The 19,312-nt window shown below is 46.0% G+C and overlaps 1 protein-coding gene across 1 annotated transcript; it reads left to right on the forward strand.

Moving 5' to 3' along the window:
- Positions 1-1,795, forward strand: LOC120697896 (photosynthetic NDH subunit of subcomplex B 3, chloroplastic-like). The gene is made up of 6 exons (XM_039981278.1): positions 1-299; positions 425-538; positions 647-700; positions 897-959; positions 1,161-1,223; positions 1,435-1,795. The coding sequence occupies exons 1-6, from the start codon at positions 84-86 to the stop codon at positions 1,468-1,470; spliced, it is 546 nt and encodes a 181-aa protein (XP_039837212.1). The 5' UTR covers positions 1-83; the 3' UTR covers positions 1,471-1,795.
- The last annotated feature ends 17,517 nt before the right edge of the window (positions 1,796-19,312 follow it).

Raw genomic sequence — 19,312 nt, forward strand, 5'->3', positions numbered from 1 at the left:
CGAAGCAGCCAGCCTACCACCAACGCCGACGCGGCCACGTCCCCACCCAAAGAAAAAAGAGCCCCGGCCAGAGCCTGAGAGCCATGGCGGCCACGAGCTCCGCCGCCGCGGCAGCAGCGCTCGCATCCCTCTCCTTCCCCGCCTCCGCCTCCTGCTCCCGCGTATCCGCCAGCGGCCACCGCGGCCCGAGGTCCATCAGGGGCGCCACCATCAGATGCTCCAGCGCGTCGCCGAACCTGTCCCAGGGCGCTCCGGCGCCGGCGCCGCCCAAGCCGCAGATCGAGCTCGAGTTCCTCGGGGTAAGCGTAAGCCCCTCCGTAATCAGCACTACGCAGCCAGATGTTTGTGCTGGGTGGCCTGTGGAGTCTGGTCCGGCGTTAATTTTCATTTTCGTGTTTGGTTCGGGCGTGTGATTACTGATTAGCCGAAGCCGGGTGCGGACGGCTCCTACCCGGTGGACCGGGCGGAGGCGGCGAGCGGCGAGAAGCTCCTCCGCACCATCATGAACGAGAACAAGATCGAGCTCTACGCTGCATACGTGGGTCTCCCTTGCTTTTCCCTCAGCTTTATTTCTCGTCAGATTCTTGTCGCCGCCGCAGCACCGATGGGTAACGACGTGACAGAGAGTGGTGTTGCTGTTTCGCAGGGTAAGGTGATGAACTGCGGCGGCGGTGGGAGCTGCGGCACTTGCATCGTGGAGGTACTTGCTCGATCTCCTCCCTAATCGGCGGCATGTGCTGCTGTTCTTGTTTCCCTGTCTTGCCACGGGTGGAGTGGAGTGGTGATTATGACCTTTGACCTGAAGTGACTCTCGGAAATGTTTGCAAATAACTGAGAATGGACATTGTGAGCTGCAACTGGATTAACCCAAAGGTTTGGGTATTGTGAATTTACAGATCCTTGACGGAAAGGAGCTCCTGAATGAAAGGACGAACACGGAGAACCGGTACCTGAAGAAGGTAGGCAGTGTTCAGTTCGCTCAATTGCGCACCAGTGCGTCTACTGTTTTTTCTGGTTCTGGAGTATACAGCTAGCTGCGTTGGTATTTACATGCAAATGAATTTGTCAGTTTTCTTAGGAAATGGAAATTGTTTCTGGCCCCTCTGGGACAAATGAGTTGTGAGTTAACCGTGCTCTTTTCGTTTCTCTGTATTTGACAGAAACCGGAGTCATGGAGGCTAGCTTGTCAGACTATTGTAGGCAACAAGGAGAACTCCGGCAAGGCATGTTTCATCAACCTCCCCTTTTTGCAGTTAACTCTGAACATGTTGTAGACACTGGACCTATTCCTTTTCCATCATACAACATAACTACTATGCCAAATAAAACTGGGTCTGCCTTACTCACCTTGTTTTTTTCTTTTCAAAAGTGCTATGCATAATGCACAATTTTTCTATGAACTACTTGATCATTTGCACTGCTATATGCCTTTAGGTTGTGGTCCAACGGCTGCCCCAGTGGAAGAAATGATTGTGCGGCATACTTGATCTGCACCACACTACTCGATGTACTGAGTCTGATAGCATGTGGTCATCGAGCTGTATCTGACTAAATGTCATGCACTGTGCAATCGAGAAGAGAAAGTATTGCCTCATCAATGTCGCTTGTAGTTGTAGTCAGTTCTCTTGAATGTACTCACACCATTCCAAAATGTAGGTTGTTTTGATTTTTGAGTTCTTTTAGGTTCATTGCTTTTTTGCTATGCACCTAAACATTGTTATATTTACTATATATGTACATGTAACAAACACTAAGAATCAAGAAAAGCCAAAACGATCTACATTTTGAAACTGAAGGAGTAGTTTGCAAGTTTGGCTTCATCCCACATAAGTATATATATGTCATGAAGATATGACTTTTTAACCTGTACGTGCATGTCACTACTAAATGTAGTAGGTGGTATTCTGTTCATTTACGCCGGGGACCTTAAAACTGAAGGGGGTTTGAATCCCAGTTCTGTGACGGAATTGCAAAATTAAAACTCTAATTAAGCGTAATGGCCGTCATTTGAACACCTCGGGCGCATTAGCTTAACGGCTTAATTTGGCGATCCCTTCCCAACCCACGGCCCGATCGAAACAACACCGGTAGTCCAACGCGAAGGTAGGCGCAGATAGTGCAAGCACGGCATAATACTTGAAAATATAAACTCCAAGAAGACGAAACAACAAGTTTTACAAACCGAGTTCAAATACATAGATAATTTACAAAACTTTACAATAGTTGTGACTGAAGTTCGAATATAAAAGATCCTACAACTACTTTAGCTTCCACCAGTTCTGATCCTACCCGACCGGTCGGACCGGTTCCACCATCCGGTCGGACCGGTCGACACTTCCTGCCGATGCCACCGGTCAGACCGGTCCGCACAAAACAGAGAGGCTGATCACTCAGCCCTCGAGTGTACAACCCGACAACGCCCTAACCGGAAGGGTCTCTCTCCTCGACCTGCCACCCCTCTGCATCCCGGCGGATGAACTTGACACAACAGGGGCAGAAGTCGACGTCCGGGTGTCCTGTAATAATAAATGTGGCAACAAACCTGTGGCGGAACCACCCAAAACTACTGGGCCCGGGTGCACTGATCTTCGTTGCTAAGCAACTCTGACCCAATCTGGCACTCACCGGCAGTTCCTCGAGTGAAGCCTCGATAAAAGCCACGCTATTCCAGGATCAGCAGACAACACTCACACGAATGTGAGCCCAGAGATTACAACACAAACCATTTCATACATCTCAGAGTGATTGCAGCGGAAAGAAAACTTATTACAAACCATGTTCAGACTAGCGAAGTACTACGGAGTTCCAACTCCTCAAATTATTCAAGTCTCAAAGTTCAGCGGAAGCATTAAAAGATAACTAACGAAATAACGTGACGCATCGGTAAAGCCCGTACGAATGCGTCACTCAGCGGGAGGGTGATTAGCACCAGCTGAAGGGCCATCCCACTCAACAGACCAACCCGGAGGCAGAGTACAAGGCCAAGTAAGACTCGCAAACAGGTCTTCAAAGTTAGTACCTGAAAAACAGTGCCACAAGCAAGGCTGAGTATACTAATACTCAGCAAGACTGACCCGTCTCCGGATATAACATAGTCCGATAACTAGACATGCAAGCTTTTTGGTTGGTAGGGTTTGTTTGCAAAAAAATGCCGCTAAGTGTTGATCCTTAATTTCAGGTTTTACTTAGCCAGATTCTAGTAGAATTAACCATTCTAAATTTGCAACTGACTCTACTCAAACATGGTAGAGCAACCATTTAATCAACCAACAGTATTTTCATCATTGGATTTCACTTGTTACTCTATGTGACCGAAAACATTAAGCAATCTCATGCCGTGAGAGGCGGACGATTCTGAATCGAATTTCAACCTGGCCAGGGGAACCTAGACCACACGCATGGGGATCGACTTCGCTCCCGCCCACGCTACTTTTCCCCTTTCTTTCCAGTCCGTAGATCCGGAACACCCTCCCCGACTACAGAGTCCGACCACTCTGCACCCGTACGTCGCGACATAAAAATAAACCCTACTTCTACCAGGAGGGTGCGAGATCGTTCCACTCGCCGGTCCAATCAGGTACTTAAGCTTACCGATTACCATATTTCTCGGTATGTGGCTAGTACTTTCAAACACTTAACGAAATGAGCCACACACCGCGACCTTAGCCATTTTTGACTATACCAGCGGGGTATCACAACTACACAACCCCGCCCGTTGTCCTTACATTTCAACAGGAATTAAAGTCAGTACAAATCCTATTTGCTCGCGAGAGGCAGGGAACCACTCGACTTCTACCGAACCTATTTAGCATGGCAACTAGTCGATAAAAAGATCCGGTATCAAACATAGGTTCCTATGGATCATGCATCTAGGGTTTTCGATCAACGCCTAGAGAACTTAATTGCAGAAAACCAACTATTACCATACATTAATAAATATATAGCAGAATGGTAATTCGGAAAAAATAGTGGGATTATGCTCCGGGGCTTGCCTTCTTGGGCACTGTCAGACAGAAAAGCTTCTGGGGCTTGGCCCAGGTCTTGAGACAAGTTAGTACAGTTCAGATTAACCTCCTGCTCCGCACGAGAGTCCGCGGGCACCAGTTCGTAGTCTCCGTCCGCGAGGTTAACCGTTTCTATATGCAATGCAAGATTTTGAGTTATTCAGGGATATAATTTCTTTCCTTCACGATAAAGTTGTAGTCCATGAAAGTTAATTTAGTGATGATTTCACATTTCATTGCATGGGCAACCGTTTATAGAGTAGCAAACATAACTACGGTTATTCATGAATGAGTGGGGTTTTGGGTTTTCATTTTTTTATTTCAACACATAGCATGCTTTCATTATTCCTTAACAACACCACTACTAAAGAGCTAGTGATGAAACACTAAAGTAACTCAGATTCAAACTTGAACATTAGGGTATAAATTTCAGCATCTACCATAGAGCAAGAACTATAACTATTCATGCAAAAGGATTACTCTAGTTACTTCATCTTTTTGTACAGAATGTTCAACATGGATTCTGGTGCTACAAATTTTATGCAAGCAACTTCAAAGCATAAACTCAGTACTGAAATTTTTCCAGATTTTATACACTTATATAGCAGAGGTGATAAAAAGATTAAAAACAGCAAGCCATTAACAAAGATTAAATCTACAGAAAGTTTTACTAAGGATTTGCTTCTCAAATTTTTACCAGAGACTGGTCCTGAGTTAAACATACTCCAGAAAATTTTTCAAGATTTAACTCACTATGATAAATTAGTTATTCAGTTAATTTAACATGAGTTTGCATGAATTTCTCAAGATGCATCCGACCAGTATTGCATCTGAACTTTTTATCACAGGTAGAACATACTCTAAACAAGATCATGCCCAAAAATGATGATCAGAAACATTGTAGATTACTCAGAACAAAAATAGTAAATCTAGCCCTAAGATGTTAAGCATGATTATTCACCAAGGCAAAACTCTGTAACTGCAGCTCAAAATTTTTAGACAGGAACATAGAGCTAAAAAGAGACTCCAGAAATAAATATAATTTTTCTGAGCATAAGAACTATATATGAGGAATTAAGTTGATTAAACAAGCATAAATCATGGTATATAGCAAATGAACTCTAATAAATTTGAATTTTAGATATTTGCAGGGATTCAGTGGCACAAGGCTGTAGTAAAATTTTCAGAGCAAGTTCATGTACACATTTTCCAGAATTAAATCGAGATTGCTAACAACAGATTAGAGAATCTTGATTGTTCTAACCCGATAACTGTTTTGGTTTGGTGTCATCTTTTTACTGTGATCTTAGCATCCCATTAGTTATAACATATCCAAAAATCAAAGTCATTTGATGAGCAGAACTTCATGAACATGCATAAGGTGATTTTCTTAATCTTTTCCCTAGATTAAATTCGGTTGAGTTTCTGCAAATGTGAATGTTACAAAATTTGTAGATTTTGTTACAAGGATTCCAGATCAGTTGAGTTTGCATTTTTCTGATTTTTCTGTTATTTGTTTCGCATTTTAGAAGTTCACTGGTATACACTGTAAAACTTGCAGAGACACCCTTGAACGAAAAAAAGAAATTACAACCGGGTCCTTCGCCGGCCTTCTCCGCCGTGGCATCTTGCCGGTGGTGTTCTGCGGTGCAGGGCTTACCGGGGCTGCCACGGGGAGGCGCGTGGGGGAGAAAGGATCGAGGAACACCTACCCTGGTCGACGTTCGAGCGTTTGGAGCACAGGTTCAAGCTCGTCGGCGTTGATGGCGGGTCGGTTGTTCGGCTCGCCGGCGCTGAAGGTGAAGGAGGGCTCGGGGTAGGGGAACAAGGCGCGCACGAGCACCGCGTGAGCTCGTGGATGCTTCTGGGGTAGCTGTCGGGCTCGGCCTTCCCCGGAGCTGGCCGGTCCGCGGTGAGCCTGAGCTCGCCGGCGGCGGCGCAAAAGGGGAACGGCTTCGGGAGGGGTTTTGGGTTCGATTCCACGCGCGTGGAGCGTAACTAGGAGGTGGAGAAGCTTCTGCGGTGGTCGGAGGGGGCAATGTGGGGCTGGGCTAGCCGGTCCGCGCAAGCTGGATCTCGGCGGCCATGGCGGAGCGGCGGGAGGAGGAAGAAGAGGAAGAAGGGGCGCGACCGTGGGTTTCTGGGGGTCTTTATAGGCCAAAGAGCTCCTGGGTGAGCAATGTAGTGACTGGGGGTGGTCGATTTGGCCCTGGGCAACTCGACGGCGAGCGGGCGGAGGAGGCAGCGGCGCTGCGCCGGCCGGGGTGTCGTGGCGGCTCGGGAGCGGCCTGGGACGCGTGTGCGCGCGAGGAGGTGCCAAGGGGCGGGCCAGGTGGCGTTAAACGGTTTCCCCGGGTCCATTTGGCCGTGGGCGCGCGGTGGACGAAGTCCACCGGCGGCGTACGGCGGGCGGCGGGCGAAACAGAGCCAGCCGGGAGAGAGAGATGGAGATGGGGGCTCTTTTGCGATTTCTGAAAATTTCAGGGACCTCTCGGTAAACAAAAATTATCTCCTACTTGGAGGGCTCAAATGGAAAAGTGTTGAATACCATTTTTGTATAACTTTTCAAGATCTACCACTTTTGTGTTATGCAAATTTTCGTTTGAAACTCACATTTTGAACTATTGGTACATTTACATATTTGCACAAAAGGACTTTAGTTTTAATCAGTTTTTGACTTGACTTTGGCTGAAGTTCAATTGAGCACATGTCAATTGAAATACTTCTCATGAGCCAACAAAAATTTTGTGCACATTTTTGAATTAAAATTTGAGTAGTTTTTCACTCCTTTCTCTTTTTCCTTTAATTTCTTTTGTATGATTTGTATTTTATTTGGTCCTTTCTCTTTGAATTAGTTTCCCAAATTTTTCTTTTAACTTTCCCTAATGTGTATTGATTGGATTTCAAAGTATTGACACCTGAGGTGTCACAACCTACCCCCCTTAAAAAGAATCTCGTCCCGAGATTGGATGATTGAATTGAGGCGGGGAAAAATGATATACCTGAGGTAGAGCTAAGGAAACCCGGATAGTGTCGATTAAGATAATCCTCCGTCTCCCAAGTGGCTTCTTCTTCAGTGTGATGAGACCACTAAATTTTATACATTTTTAACACCTTTCGACGAGTACCTCTCTCTTTTTGATCCAGAATTTTGAGTGGATATTCGGTATATGAGAGATCGGGCTCCACTAAAATTTCCTGTTGATCAATGATTTCCGTAGGAACTCGAACACATTTCTTGAGTTGGGATATGTGGAAAACATTATGGATGGCGGCAAGTCGTGAAGGAAGTCGCAAACGATAAGCCACGGGTCCACATTCTTCAATGATTTCATATGGCCCGACATAGCGAGGTGCGAGCTTACCCCTAACTCCGAAACGTTGAACGCCTCGAGTTGGGGACACTCGTAAATAGACGTGATTACCAACCATGAACTTCAAAGGATCCCTTCTTTTATCGAAATAACTCTTTTGCCGAGACTGGGCTGCTCGGAGATTTGCTTGTACTATTTTTACTTTCTCTTCAGCCTCGACCACTAATTCAGGTCCAAAGATTTGACGTTCTCCAGTCTGGGACCAACTCAAAGGAGTTCGACACCGTCGACCATACAAGGCCTCGAAGGGTGCCATCTTCAGACTGGCCTGATAGCTGTTGTTATAAGAAAACTCAGCCAAGGATAAACATTTGTCCCAGTTCTTGTCATAATGGATGACACATGCTCGAAGCATATCTTCAAGAATTTGATTAACCCTTTCGGTCTGTCCGTCAGTCTGTGGATGGTAAGCTGAGCTTCGAATTAATTTAGTTCCGAGAGCCTCTTGGAGTTGCTCCCAAAACCTTGCCACAAACTGAGGACCACGATCCGATATAATTGTTTTGGGTATACCGTGTAGGCAGACAATCCGATCAATATAGATCTCAGCATATTTCTTGGCTCGATATTCAGTATGCACTGGAATAAAATGAGCAGTCTTTGTGAGCCTATCAACTATGACCCAAATGGAATCATGGTGCTGAGAAGTATTTGGTAAGCCCACAATGAAATCCATGCTGATATCTTCCCATTTCCAAGATGGAATTGGTAGAGGTTGAAGAGTTCCAGCAACCTTCAAGTGACTAGCTTTCACTCTCTGGCAGGTGTCACATTCTGCGACATATTTGGCAATCTCTCTCTTCATGCGAGTCCACCAAAAATTTTGCCTGAGATCTTGGTACATCTTGGTGCTGCCCGGATGAATAGAGAATTTAGAGAGATGTGCTTCGTCCAGGATTTGTTTCCGCAGGTCAGGATTCTTGGGAACGACTAGGCGATCCTTGAACCACAAAATTCCTTTATGGTCCACTCGGAAACACTTATATTTATTTTCACCTTCTACTACTTGCTGCTTGATGATACCAACACTTTTGTCGTGTAATTGTGCCATGATGACCTGGTCATAGAGTGTCGGTTCCACCGAAATATGATTCAAAGAGCCCTGAGGAATAATTTCTAATTTCAGCCTTTGCATTTCAGCACACAATGTGTCATTATACGACTCCATTGAAAGGCAATTGCAGTGAACCTTGCGACTGAGCGCGTCGGCTACCACATTCGCCTTGCCCGGATGATAATGAACCTCCAGATCATAATCTTTAATTAATTCCAGCCATCTTCGTTGCCTCATATTCAGCTCACTTTGAGTGAAAATGTATTTGAGACTCTTATGGTCGGTATAGATATTGCAATGAGTGCCCATAAGATAATGTCTCCAAAGCTTGAGAGCATGAATAACGGCGGCTAGTTCCAGATCATGAGTGGGATAATTTAGCTCGTGTGGCCGTAGAGCTCGGGAAGCATAAGCTATCACCCGATTGTCTTGCATTAGAACACAACCAAGACCAGTGCCTGAAGCATCACAATAAACGTCGTATGGTTTATTGTTGTCAGGTTGAGCCAAGACTGGTGCAGTGGTTAGATGTGCTCTCAATGTATGGAATGCTTCATCACACTTCGTGTTCCATTTAAACTTGACATCTTTCCTTAGTAGTTCTGTCATGGGCTTAGCAATTCTGGAGAAGTCCGGAATAAATCTGCGGTAATACCCCGCCAAGCCGAGAAAACTGTGGATCTGATGAACTGAAGTAGGAGGTTTCCAGTCCATCACTTCTTGCACTTTGCTGGGATCAACTGAAATGCCTTCACTAGATATAGTGTGACCCAGAAATTTGACTGTGTCCAGCCAGAATTCACACTTGGAGAATTTTGCGTATAGCTTATGATCTCTGAGACGTTGAAGAACAATGCGCAGATGTTGCTCATGTTCTGCCTCATCTTTGGAATAGATCAGAATGTCGTCAATAAAGACCACGACAAACTTGTCAAGTTCCGGCATAAATACCGAGTTCATGAGGTACATGAAATAGGCCGGAGCATTGGTGAGACCGAAAGACATAACCAAGTACTCATAGAGACCATATCGGGTTGAGAAGGCGGTCTTGGGAATATCACAAGGCCGGATTTTAATTTGATGATAACCCGCACGAAGATCAATCTTGGAGAAAATCTTTGCTCCAGCCAATTGATCAAACAATACATCAATGCGGGGAAGTGGATATTTATTTTTGATGGTCACCGCATTGAGAGGCCGGTAATCAACACACAACCTCAGGCTATCATCTTTCTTCTTTACGAACAATGCTGGACAGCCCCAAGGTGAAGCACTTGGGCGAATAAAACCCTTGTCCAACAGTTCTTGTAGCTGGATTTTTAGTTCAGCCAATTCTTTAGGCGGCATTCGATATGGCCTTTTTGAAATAGGTGATGTACCAGGCTGAAGTTCAATGACAAATTCGATATCCCGGTCTGGCGGCATACCAGGTAAATCTTCCGGAAAAACATCTACATACTCACGGACTACCGGAATATCTTCGAGACGAATATCTTTCATGGCATAGGCACAAGAGTTGTGACATTGAGGATGTGGTAAATATAGAACCGAATGACCATGAGTTGGAGAATTTATTTCAACGGCTCGGGAAGAGATATCTAACATTACCCCATGTCTTTTCATCCAATCCATTCCTAGTATAATGTCCATACCTTCTAGTGGCAACAATATCAAGGTGGTAGGAACAGTTTTACTACCCAAACTAAGTGGCGCATTATGAACGATTTGGTTTGATGCGACTTTACCACCCGGGGTAGATATCATGAATGACCCTTTTGTGTGACAGAAATCTAACCCAACCCTTGCTCCAAATTTAGAACTAATGAAGCTATGAGATGCACCAGAATCGAATAAGATAACAGTGGGGTGTTGGTTTATAGAGAATGTACCCGACATGATTGGTGCTCCCTCAGGAAGGTCAGCAAGGTTGGTGAAGTTAAGTCGGCCCTGCCTGACTTGAATGGTTTGCCTCTTGCCCTTGTACTGATCATTTCTGCGAGAAGCCTGCCCTTGAGATTGTCCCGCCTGGGGGCACATCTTGGCAAAGTGATCCGGACTCCCGCATCTGAAACAGCGGTTATTATTATCGGGGCGAGCGGCTGGCTGAGCATTCGGCCTAGGGCCGTTCTGCTGCTGCTGAGGTGCAAATCGAGCTTGCTGGGGAAGCCCGAATCGAGTCGGCTGCTGCTGTTGAGGAGACCTAATAATCCAATGCCCTGGCTGAGGGGCCTTCTGAGAGGATGCGGGTGGGTTATTTTGCACAATACGATACCTCGGTGCAGAGGCACTCGAGGGTCCAGCAGGTGCCTTGCGCTTCTTTTCAGCGCGGTGTGCAGAAATCAGATCCTCCTGAGATATAGCCATATTCACCAATTCATTGAATGAGTCTGCTCGGACAAGATTTAGCCTCTCCTGTAATTTGGTACTAAGGCCTCGACGGAAGCGCTCACGCTTCTTAGCGTCGGTATCGGCATGATGTCCAGCATACTGACACAATTGATGGAATACTTGAGCATACTGCACCACGGTACGAGTGCCCTGAGTCAAGGCCAAGAACTCGTTGAGCTTACGGTCAAGAAGTCCAGCTGGAATATGATGATCTCGAAAAGCCAATTTGAATTCATTCCAATTCACCACATGATCAGCCGGTAGCATCCCGTGGTAATGATCCCACCACATACGAGCTGATCCGCAAAGCTGCTGTGCGGCATAGCGAGTCTTGTTCGCTTCGGAACAAGGAGTAGTCAATAGAGAAAACTTGGACTCGATCGTGCGAATCCAAGCGTCAGCGTCCAGAGGCTCATCCGCTTTATTGAACAGCGGAGGCTGAGTGCTGAGGAAATCTTGGTAGCTCGCCTCTTGTGCGTGATGAGCATGATGCCCACCCCGCGGTTGTTGCTGAGCTTGAACCAGCTGCCGCAAAATTTCCGTCTGGGCGGCAAGAACCTCAGCAATACCCACTGGTGGAGGAGGTGGAGGTGGATCGCCATTCCCTCCGGCTCCAAAACCACTAGGGGTGCCTCGAGTTGATCCAACCATCTGAAATGTGAGTACTTTTGCATTAGGCTCATCATTATCATCATTTCAAATGGAATATACAACTCAAAATGACATGGAAATACTGGAAATTGCTTAATCAGGTTGTGCAGCAAGACCAGCGATACGAAAACGCTCATAACTGGAGTTCGGTACATGATATGGACTTGAAATTTTTACAAGAGATAGGAAATTTCATGATCTACAACTTTGGTAGTCATCACAAAGTCAGATTTCGAGAGTAGGTTAGTCGAAAAATTCAATTACTCCTCCTCTGGTTTTTCTGCTTCACAGAAAATAGAGCTTCTGTAATTTGCGATTATCTCCTGCAATACCAATCTGTTTGGGCTGAAATTTTGCGAGCAGGTTCCTGATGAAATTTGGAACAACTTTGGTATTCAACTCAGGAGCTAAATCCGAAAGGAAAAGAGGATAAAAATTCGAACTAGCTGCTGCCTTCAGCTTTTTGCAGATCACTGATATTTAACACTAGTAGCATTAGGGGTTCATTACATCCATCGTTCTCTCATTTCTACTTGGTCACTCCTAACATCAGTACTAAGGGGGTTACTCAACTCTAAGTTAGCCTAGTAGCCATGATCCAAAAGTAGGCTACACTAAGAGGAGTCTACAAAAGCTAAGAAACAGCGCCTCGGTCTACATGTTGACCGATGCCTCACTCGCCGCGGGAGTGTGAACCTCAACCGGTGCGGGCTGCGGCGCCTGGTCCTCGGAGTCCATCTCTGAAACGCCCTCTATCTCCTGGGGCTCGTCCTCCTCGTCCACCTGCATCTCGTCGGGAGGTGCGTGAAGGGCATCTTGCGCGTGCTGTATCGCGTGGAGCTGCCCTTGAGCCTCGTCCAACTCAAGCTGCAGGTCGTGAAACTGGTCCTCCAGGAAGTTGATCGTAGCGTCACGATCCGACACAGTGTCCTGAAGCTCGTGAACCTGGCCGTGGAGCTGGGCGATAAGAGTAGCCCTGCTCTCGAGTTCGGTACTAGCCTCCTGAAGCTGCCCATCTCTCAGCTGGACCGCCAGGTGCAAGGCCTGAGCGTGGTCCACCAACTGAGCGACGGCGTAACTCTGGTAAGTGTGAAGTCTGTAAAGGCCGTCCAAGCACATCGCTGTCGTCCGAAGTGCCCCGACCGGGTCAAGGGTAGCGACCACGTCCACATGTGCCATCCGGTCGAGCCAAAGCGGGTCTGCCGGGTCAGGTGCAGGGAACAACCCGAACGCGGTCAGAACCACCTCCAGAGGGCGCAAAGAGCAAAAGGTGGTCATCGCCCTCATGGCGGTAAGCTCCCAGGTGTCCAGCAGGTAGTGACCGACCATCTGAGTCACGATCGGCTCCCACCCGTTGAGCGGGTGCTGCGGGATCACCATCGTCACACTGCAGCGACGAACTCCGTCCTCCACAAACTCGTGGCCGTCGTAAACCGGTGGCTGGAGGTAACCGGCTGCACTCAAAAGCTCCCAAAGACGGCGGGGAAACCCGTCCCAGTGCAGGCAAGCGGAGTGCACGTGCCCCTGCGCGTCAACGACCAGCAGCTCTTCCATCTGTCCCAACAAAAGACCGATGGATCAGCTGATGGTAACAAGAACTACTAACTCTGGAATAGTGAAAGAAATGGCCAAAACTGTAGAGAGCTTGCTTCAAAAATTCTCAAAAATTTACACAAGATCCCTCTGATGTTAAGGAACAATTCACCTAGTCATCACTAAGCTCAATTCGGATTCCATGGGGGTGATATGCTCAGGTATTCAGAGTGGTGTTAACCAGGAAAACTGAGTGTCCAGAGAGGGTGTATTTTGACTATAACTCTCAACCCAGTCGTCAAAAATTCTTCAAATGTTTATGGTAAGCTCATCACTTAGTTGTCTACAACTTTCATGTTGAACGATTTTTAGTTTGAGCAACTTATAAAGGTCGAAAAATTTCAGTTGTATAGACGGTTCAGAGTTAACAGTTTTACACAGGGTTGATCCAAAAATACAAATACCATGCTAGAAGGCTTCAAAAATTTTCAAATTTTTGCAGCAGCTTGATAACTTAGGAAACATCATTTAGTCTTACTACCCCAAGTCGATTTAAGTAACTTATCAGAAGGTTAAAATTCGTGGAAACCAGGTTGCAGACTTTCTGGATACTCCCTAGGATAGTGTTTTAACGGATTTGCTTGCGATTTCCCCAGAGATTTATTTGCTAATCTTTTTGAGAATGAATGCAGAGCCTACGTCCTCACCAAGGAGAAAAAATTGCCAAGTAACCTTGGTCTTACGCAATGACTTTGGTGGCATACATATTACGTCTCTCACTATATAGCTACTCGACATAGCTAGATAGCCTATAATTCGATTTCGAGTTAGCGTACCTGCAGAAGATTGACAGTATATAAAATGAACCTTTCGTGCCAGCACTCACGGAAGCGTCCCCATACATTACCGATTACTATAGAATCGGCATCCATACCATTACCGCCGTATGGACAACGTTAAGCATACGTTATCGAAACAACGTATTGACTGAGTACCGTCTTTGACGGGGAATTGAATTCCAATTTCGAACTATTACTCCCCATATACTCAACCGAAGTTGGTATATGGGCAGCAGCTCAAGTAGGCCACTGCTTGAGCTCCAGCGTTCGGCTTGCATCACCGACGGGAAGGTCAGACTCCCTCAGCTGACTGAGTAAGCATACCTTCGTGGCGATGATGTAGTTGCAGAATTTAAATTACAGGATTTAAATACTGAGAAGTAAGGTGCTGGAAGTTAGCCATACAAAATAAGCCGCCTGATTATACCCATAAGATTCCCTAGGGCTTTACGTCCTAGACTTGTCCTTGGAGATCCTAAACTATTTCAAAACTTTAGTAGCTTTGAAGTCAAGTTTTAAGTTGTTGTTGTGAAAACCGAGGTTGCCATCCCTGGTAGGCTGTCTGCGAGCTCTGATGCCAGCTGTGGCGGAACCACCCAAAACTACTGGGCCCGGGTGCACTGATCTTCGTTGCTAAGCAACTCTGACCCAATCTGGCACTCACCGGCAGTTCCTCGAGTGAAGCCTCGATAAAAGCCACGCTATTCCAGGATCAGCAGACAACACTCACACGAAGGTGAGCCCAGAGATTACAACACAAACAATTTCATACATCTCAGAGTGATTGCAGCGGAAAGAAAACTTATTACAAACCATGTTCAGACTAGCGAAGTACTACGGAGTTCCAACTCCTCAAATTATTCAAGTCTCAAAGTTCAGCGGAAGCATTAAAAGATAACTAACGAAATAACGTGACGCATCGGTAAAGCCCGTACGAATGCGTCACTCAGCGGGAGGGTGATTAGCACCAGCTGAAGGGCCATCCCACTCAACAGACCAACCTGGAGGCAGAGTACAAGGCCAAGTAAGACTCGCAAACAGGTCTTCAAAGTTAGTACCTGAAAAACAGTGCCACAAGCAAGGCTGAGTATACTAATACTCAGCAAGACTGACCCGTCTCCGGATATAACATAGTCCGATAACTAGACATGCAAGCTTTTTGGTTGGTAGGGTTTGTTTGCAAAAAAATGCCGCTAAGTGTTGATCCTTAATTTCAGGTTTTACTTAGCCAGATTCTAGTAGAATTAACCATTCTAAATTTGCAACTGACTCTACTCAAACATGGTAGAGCAACCATTTAATCAACCAACAGTATTTTCATCATTGGATTTCACTTGTTACTCTATGTGACCGAAAACATTAAGCAATCTCATGCCGTGAGAGGCGGACGATTCTGAATCGAATTTCAACCTGGCCAGGGGAACCTAGACCACACGCATGGGGATCGACTTCGCTCCCGCCCACGCTACTTTTCCCCTTTCTTTCCAGTCCGTGGATCCGGAACACCCTCCCCGACTACAGAGTCCGACCACTCTGCACCCGTACGTCGCGACATAAAAATAAACCCTACTTCTACCAGGAGGGTGCGAGATTGTTCCACTCGCCGGTCCAATCAGGTACTTAAGCTTACCGATTACCATATTTCTCGGTATGTGGCTAGTACTTTCAAACACTTAACGAAATGAGCCACACACCGCGACCTTAGCCATTTTTGACTATACCAGCGGGGTATCACAACTACACAACCCCGCCCGTTGTCCTTACATTTCAACAGGAATTAAAGTCAGTACAAATCCTATTTGCTCGCGAGAGGCAGGGAACCACTCGACTTCTACCGAACCTATTTAGCATGGCAACTAGTCGATAAAAAGATCCGGTATCAAACATAGGTTCCTATGGATCATGCATCTAGGGTTTTCGATCAACGCCTAGAGAACTTAATTGCAGAAAACCAACTATTACCATACATTAATAAATATATAGCAGAATGGTAATTCGGAAAAAATAGTGGGATTATGCTCCGGGGCTTGCCTTCTTGGGCACTGTCAGACAGAAAAGCTTCTGGGGCTTGGCCCAGGTCTTGAGACAAGTTAGTACAGTTCAGATTAACCTCCTGCTCCGCACGAGAGTCCGCGGGCACCAGTTCGTAGTCTCCGTCCGCGAGGTTAACCGTTTCTATATGCAATGCAAGATTTTGAGTTATTCAGGGATATAATTTCTTTCCTTCACGATAAAGTTGTAGTCCATGAAAGTTAATTTAGTGATGATTTCACATTTCATTGCATGGGCAACCGTTTATAGAGTAGCAAACATAACTACGGTTATTCATGAATGAGTGGGGTTTTGGGTTTTCATTTTTTTATTTCAACACATAGCATGCTTTCATTATTCCTTAACAACACCACTACTAAAGAGCTAGTGATGAAACACTAAAGTAACTCAGATTCAAACTTGAACATTAGGGTATAAATTTCAGCATCTACCATAGAGCAAGAACTATAACTATTCATGCAAAAGGATTACTCTAGTTACTTCATCTTTTTGTACAGAATGTTCAACATGGATTCTGGTGCTACAAATTTTATGCAAGCAACTTCAAAGCATAAACTCAGTACTGAAATTTTTCCAGATTTTATACACTTATATAGCAGAGGTGATAAAAAGATTAAAAACAGCAAGCCATTAACAAAGATTAAATCTACAGAAAGTTTTACTAAGGATTTGCTTCTCAAATTTTTACCAGAGACTGGTCCTGAGTTAAACATACTCCAGAAAATTTTTCAAGATTTAACTCACTATGATAAATTAGTTATTCAGTTAATTTAACATGAGTTTGCATGAATTTCTCAAGATGTATCCGACCAGTATTGCATCTGAACTTTTTATCACAGGTAGAACATACTCTAAACAAGATCATGCCCAAAAATAATGATCAGAAACATTGTAGATTACTCAGAACAAAAATAGTAAATCTAGCCCTAAGATGTTAAGCATGATTATTCACCAAGGCAAAACTCTGTAACTGCAGCTCAAAATTTTTAGACAGGAACATAGAGCTAAAAAGAGACTCCAGAAATAAATATAATTTTTCTGAGCATAAGAACTATATATGAGGAATTAAGTTGATTAAACAAGCATAAATCATGGTATATAGCAAATGAACTCTAATAAATTTGAATTTTAGAGATTTGCAGGGATTCAGTGGCACAAGGCTGTAGTAAAATTTTCAGAGCAAGTTCATGTACACATTTTCCAGAATTAAATCGAGATTGCTAACAACAGATTAGAGAATCTTGATTGTTCTAACCCGATAACTGTTTTGGTTTGGTGTCATCTTTTTACTGTGATCTTAGCATCCCATTAGTTATAACATATCCAAAAATCAAAGTCATTTGATGAGCAGAACTTCATGAACATGCATAAGGTGATTTTCTTAATCTTTTCCCTAGATTAAATTCGGTTGAGTTTCTGCAAATGTGAATGTTACAAAATTTGTAGATTTTGTTACAAGGATTCCAGATCAGTTGAGTTTGCATTTTTCTGATTTTTCTGTTATTTGTTTCACATTTTAGAAGTTCACTGGTATACACTGTAAAACTTGCAGAGACACCCTTGAACGAAAAAAAGAAATTACAACCGGGTCCTTCGCCGGCCTTCTCCGCCGTGGCATCTTGCCGGTGGTGTTCTGCGGTGCAGGGCTTACCGGGGCTGCCACGGGGAGGCGCGTGGGGGAGAAAGGATCGAGGAACACCTACCCTGGTCGACGTTCGAGCGTTTGGAGCACAGGTTCAAGCTCGTCGGCGTTGATGGCGGGTCGGTTGTTCGGCTCGCCGGCGCTGGAGGTGAAGGAGGGCTCGGGGTAGGGGAACAAGGCGCGCACGAGCACCGCGTGAGCTCGTGGATGCTTCTGGGGTAGCTGTCGGGCTCGGCCTTCCCCGGAGCTGGCCGGTCCGCGGTGAGCCTGAGCTCGCCGGCGGCGGCGCAAAAGGGGAACGGCTTCGGGAGGGGTTTTGGGTTCGATTCCGCGCGCGTGGAGCGTAACTAGGAGGTGGAGAAGCTTCTGCGGTGGTCGGAGGGGGCAATGTGGGGCTGGGCTAGCCGGTCCGCGCGAGCTGGATCTCGGCGGCCATGGCGGAGCGGCGGGAGGAGGAAGAAGAGGAAGAAGGGGCGCGACCGTGGGTTTCTGGGGGTCTTTATAGGCCAAAGAGCTCCTGGGTGAGCAATGTAGTGACTGGGGGTGGTCGATTTGGCCCTGGGCGACTCGACGGCGAGCGGGCGGAGGAGGCAGCGGCGCTGCGCCGGCCGGGGTGTCGTGGCGGCTCGGGAGCGGCCTGGGACGCGTGTGCGCGCGAGGAGGTGCCAAGGGGCGGGCCAAGTGGCGTTAAACGGTTTCCCCGGGTCCATTTGGCCGTGGGCGCGCGGTGGACGAAGTCCACCGGCGGCGTACGGCGGGCGGCGGGCGAAACAGAGCCAGCCGGGAGAGAGAGATGGAGATGGGGGCTCTTTTGCGATTTCTGAAAATTTCAGGGACCTCTCGGTAAACAAAAATTATCTCCTACTTGGAGGGCTCAAATGGAAAAGTGTTGAATACCATTTTTGTATAACTTTTCAAGATCTACCACTTTTGTGTTATGCAAATTTTCGTTTGAAACTCACATTTTGAACTATTGGTACATTTACATATTTGCACAAAAGGACTTTAGTTTTAATCAGTTTTTGACTTGACTTTGGCTGAAGTTCAATTGAGCACATGTCAATTGAAATACTTCTCATGAGCCAACAAAAATTTTGTGCACATTTTTGAATTAAAATTTGAGTAGTTTTTCACTCCATTCTCTTTTTCCTTTAATTTCTTTTGTATGATTTGTATTTTATTTGGTCCTTTCTCTTTGAATTAGTTTCCCAAATTTTTCTTTTAACTTTCCCTAATGTGTATTGTCGTGGTGCTGCAAACCACGGCCGGGTGGCGGAAGGCACCCGCCCTAGCCCAGAGGGTGTGTACTCAGGGGGTAGCTAGTCTTAGATCGATCTCCCTTCAGAACACAAGAAACACAGCAGGATTTAGAGTGGTTCGGGCCGCCGGAGCGTAATACCCTACATCCACTGTGTGTTGTATTGCCTTCCCACAAGCGTGAGGAGGTGCGAGAGCTTGAGTCTGTATTGTGGAGATGATGTGGTGCTGCAAACCACAGCCGGGTGGCGGAAGGCACCCGCCCTAGCCCAGAGGGTGTGTACTCGGGGGTTAGCTAGTCTTAGATCGATCTCACACAAGAACACGATGAACACAGCAGGATTTAGAGTGGTTCGGGCCGCCGGAGCGTAATACCCTACATCCACTGTGTGTTGTATTGCCTTCCCACAAGCGTGAGGAGGTGCGAGAGCTTGAGTCTGTATTGTGGAGATGATGTCTGAACCTCTCGTGTTCTAGCGGGCGTGCTCTCCCTTTTATATGTCCAAGGGGAGCACGTA

This window comes from Panicum virgatum, chromosome 3K (assembly GCF_016808335.1).
Source record: "Panicum virgatum strain AP13 chromosome 3K, P.virgatum_v5, whole genome shotgun sequence".
Lineage (NCBI taxonomy): Eukaryota > Viridiplantae > Streptophyta > Magnoliopsida > Poales > Poaceae > Panicum > Panicum virgatum.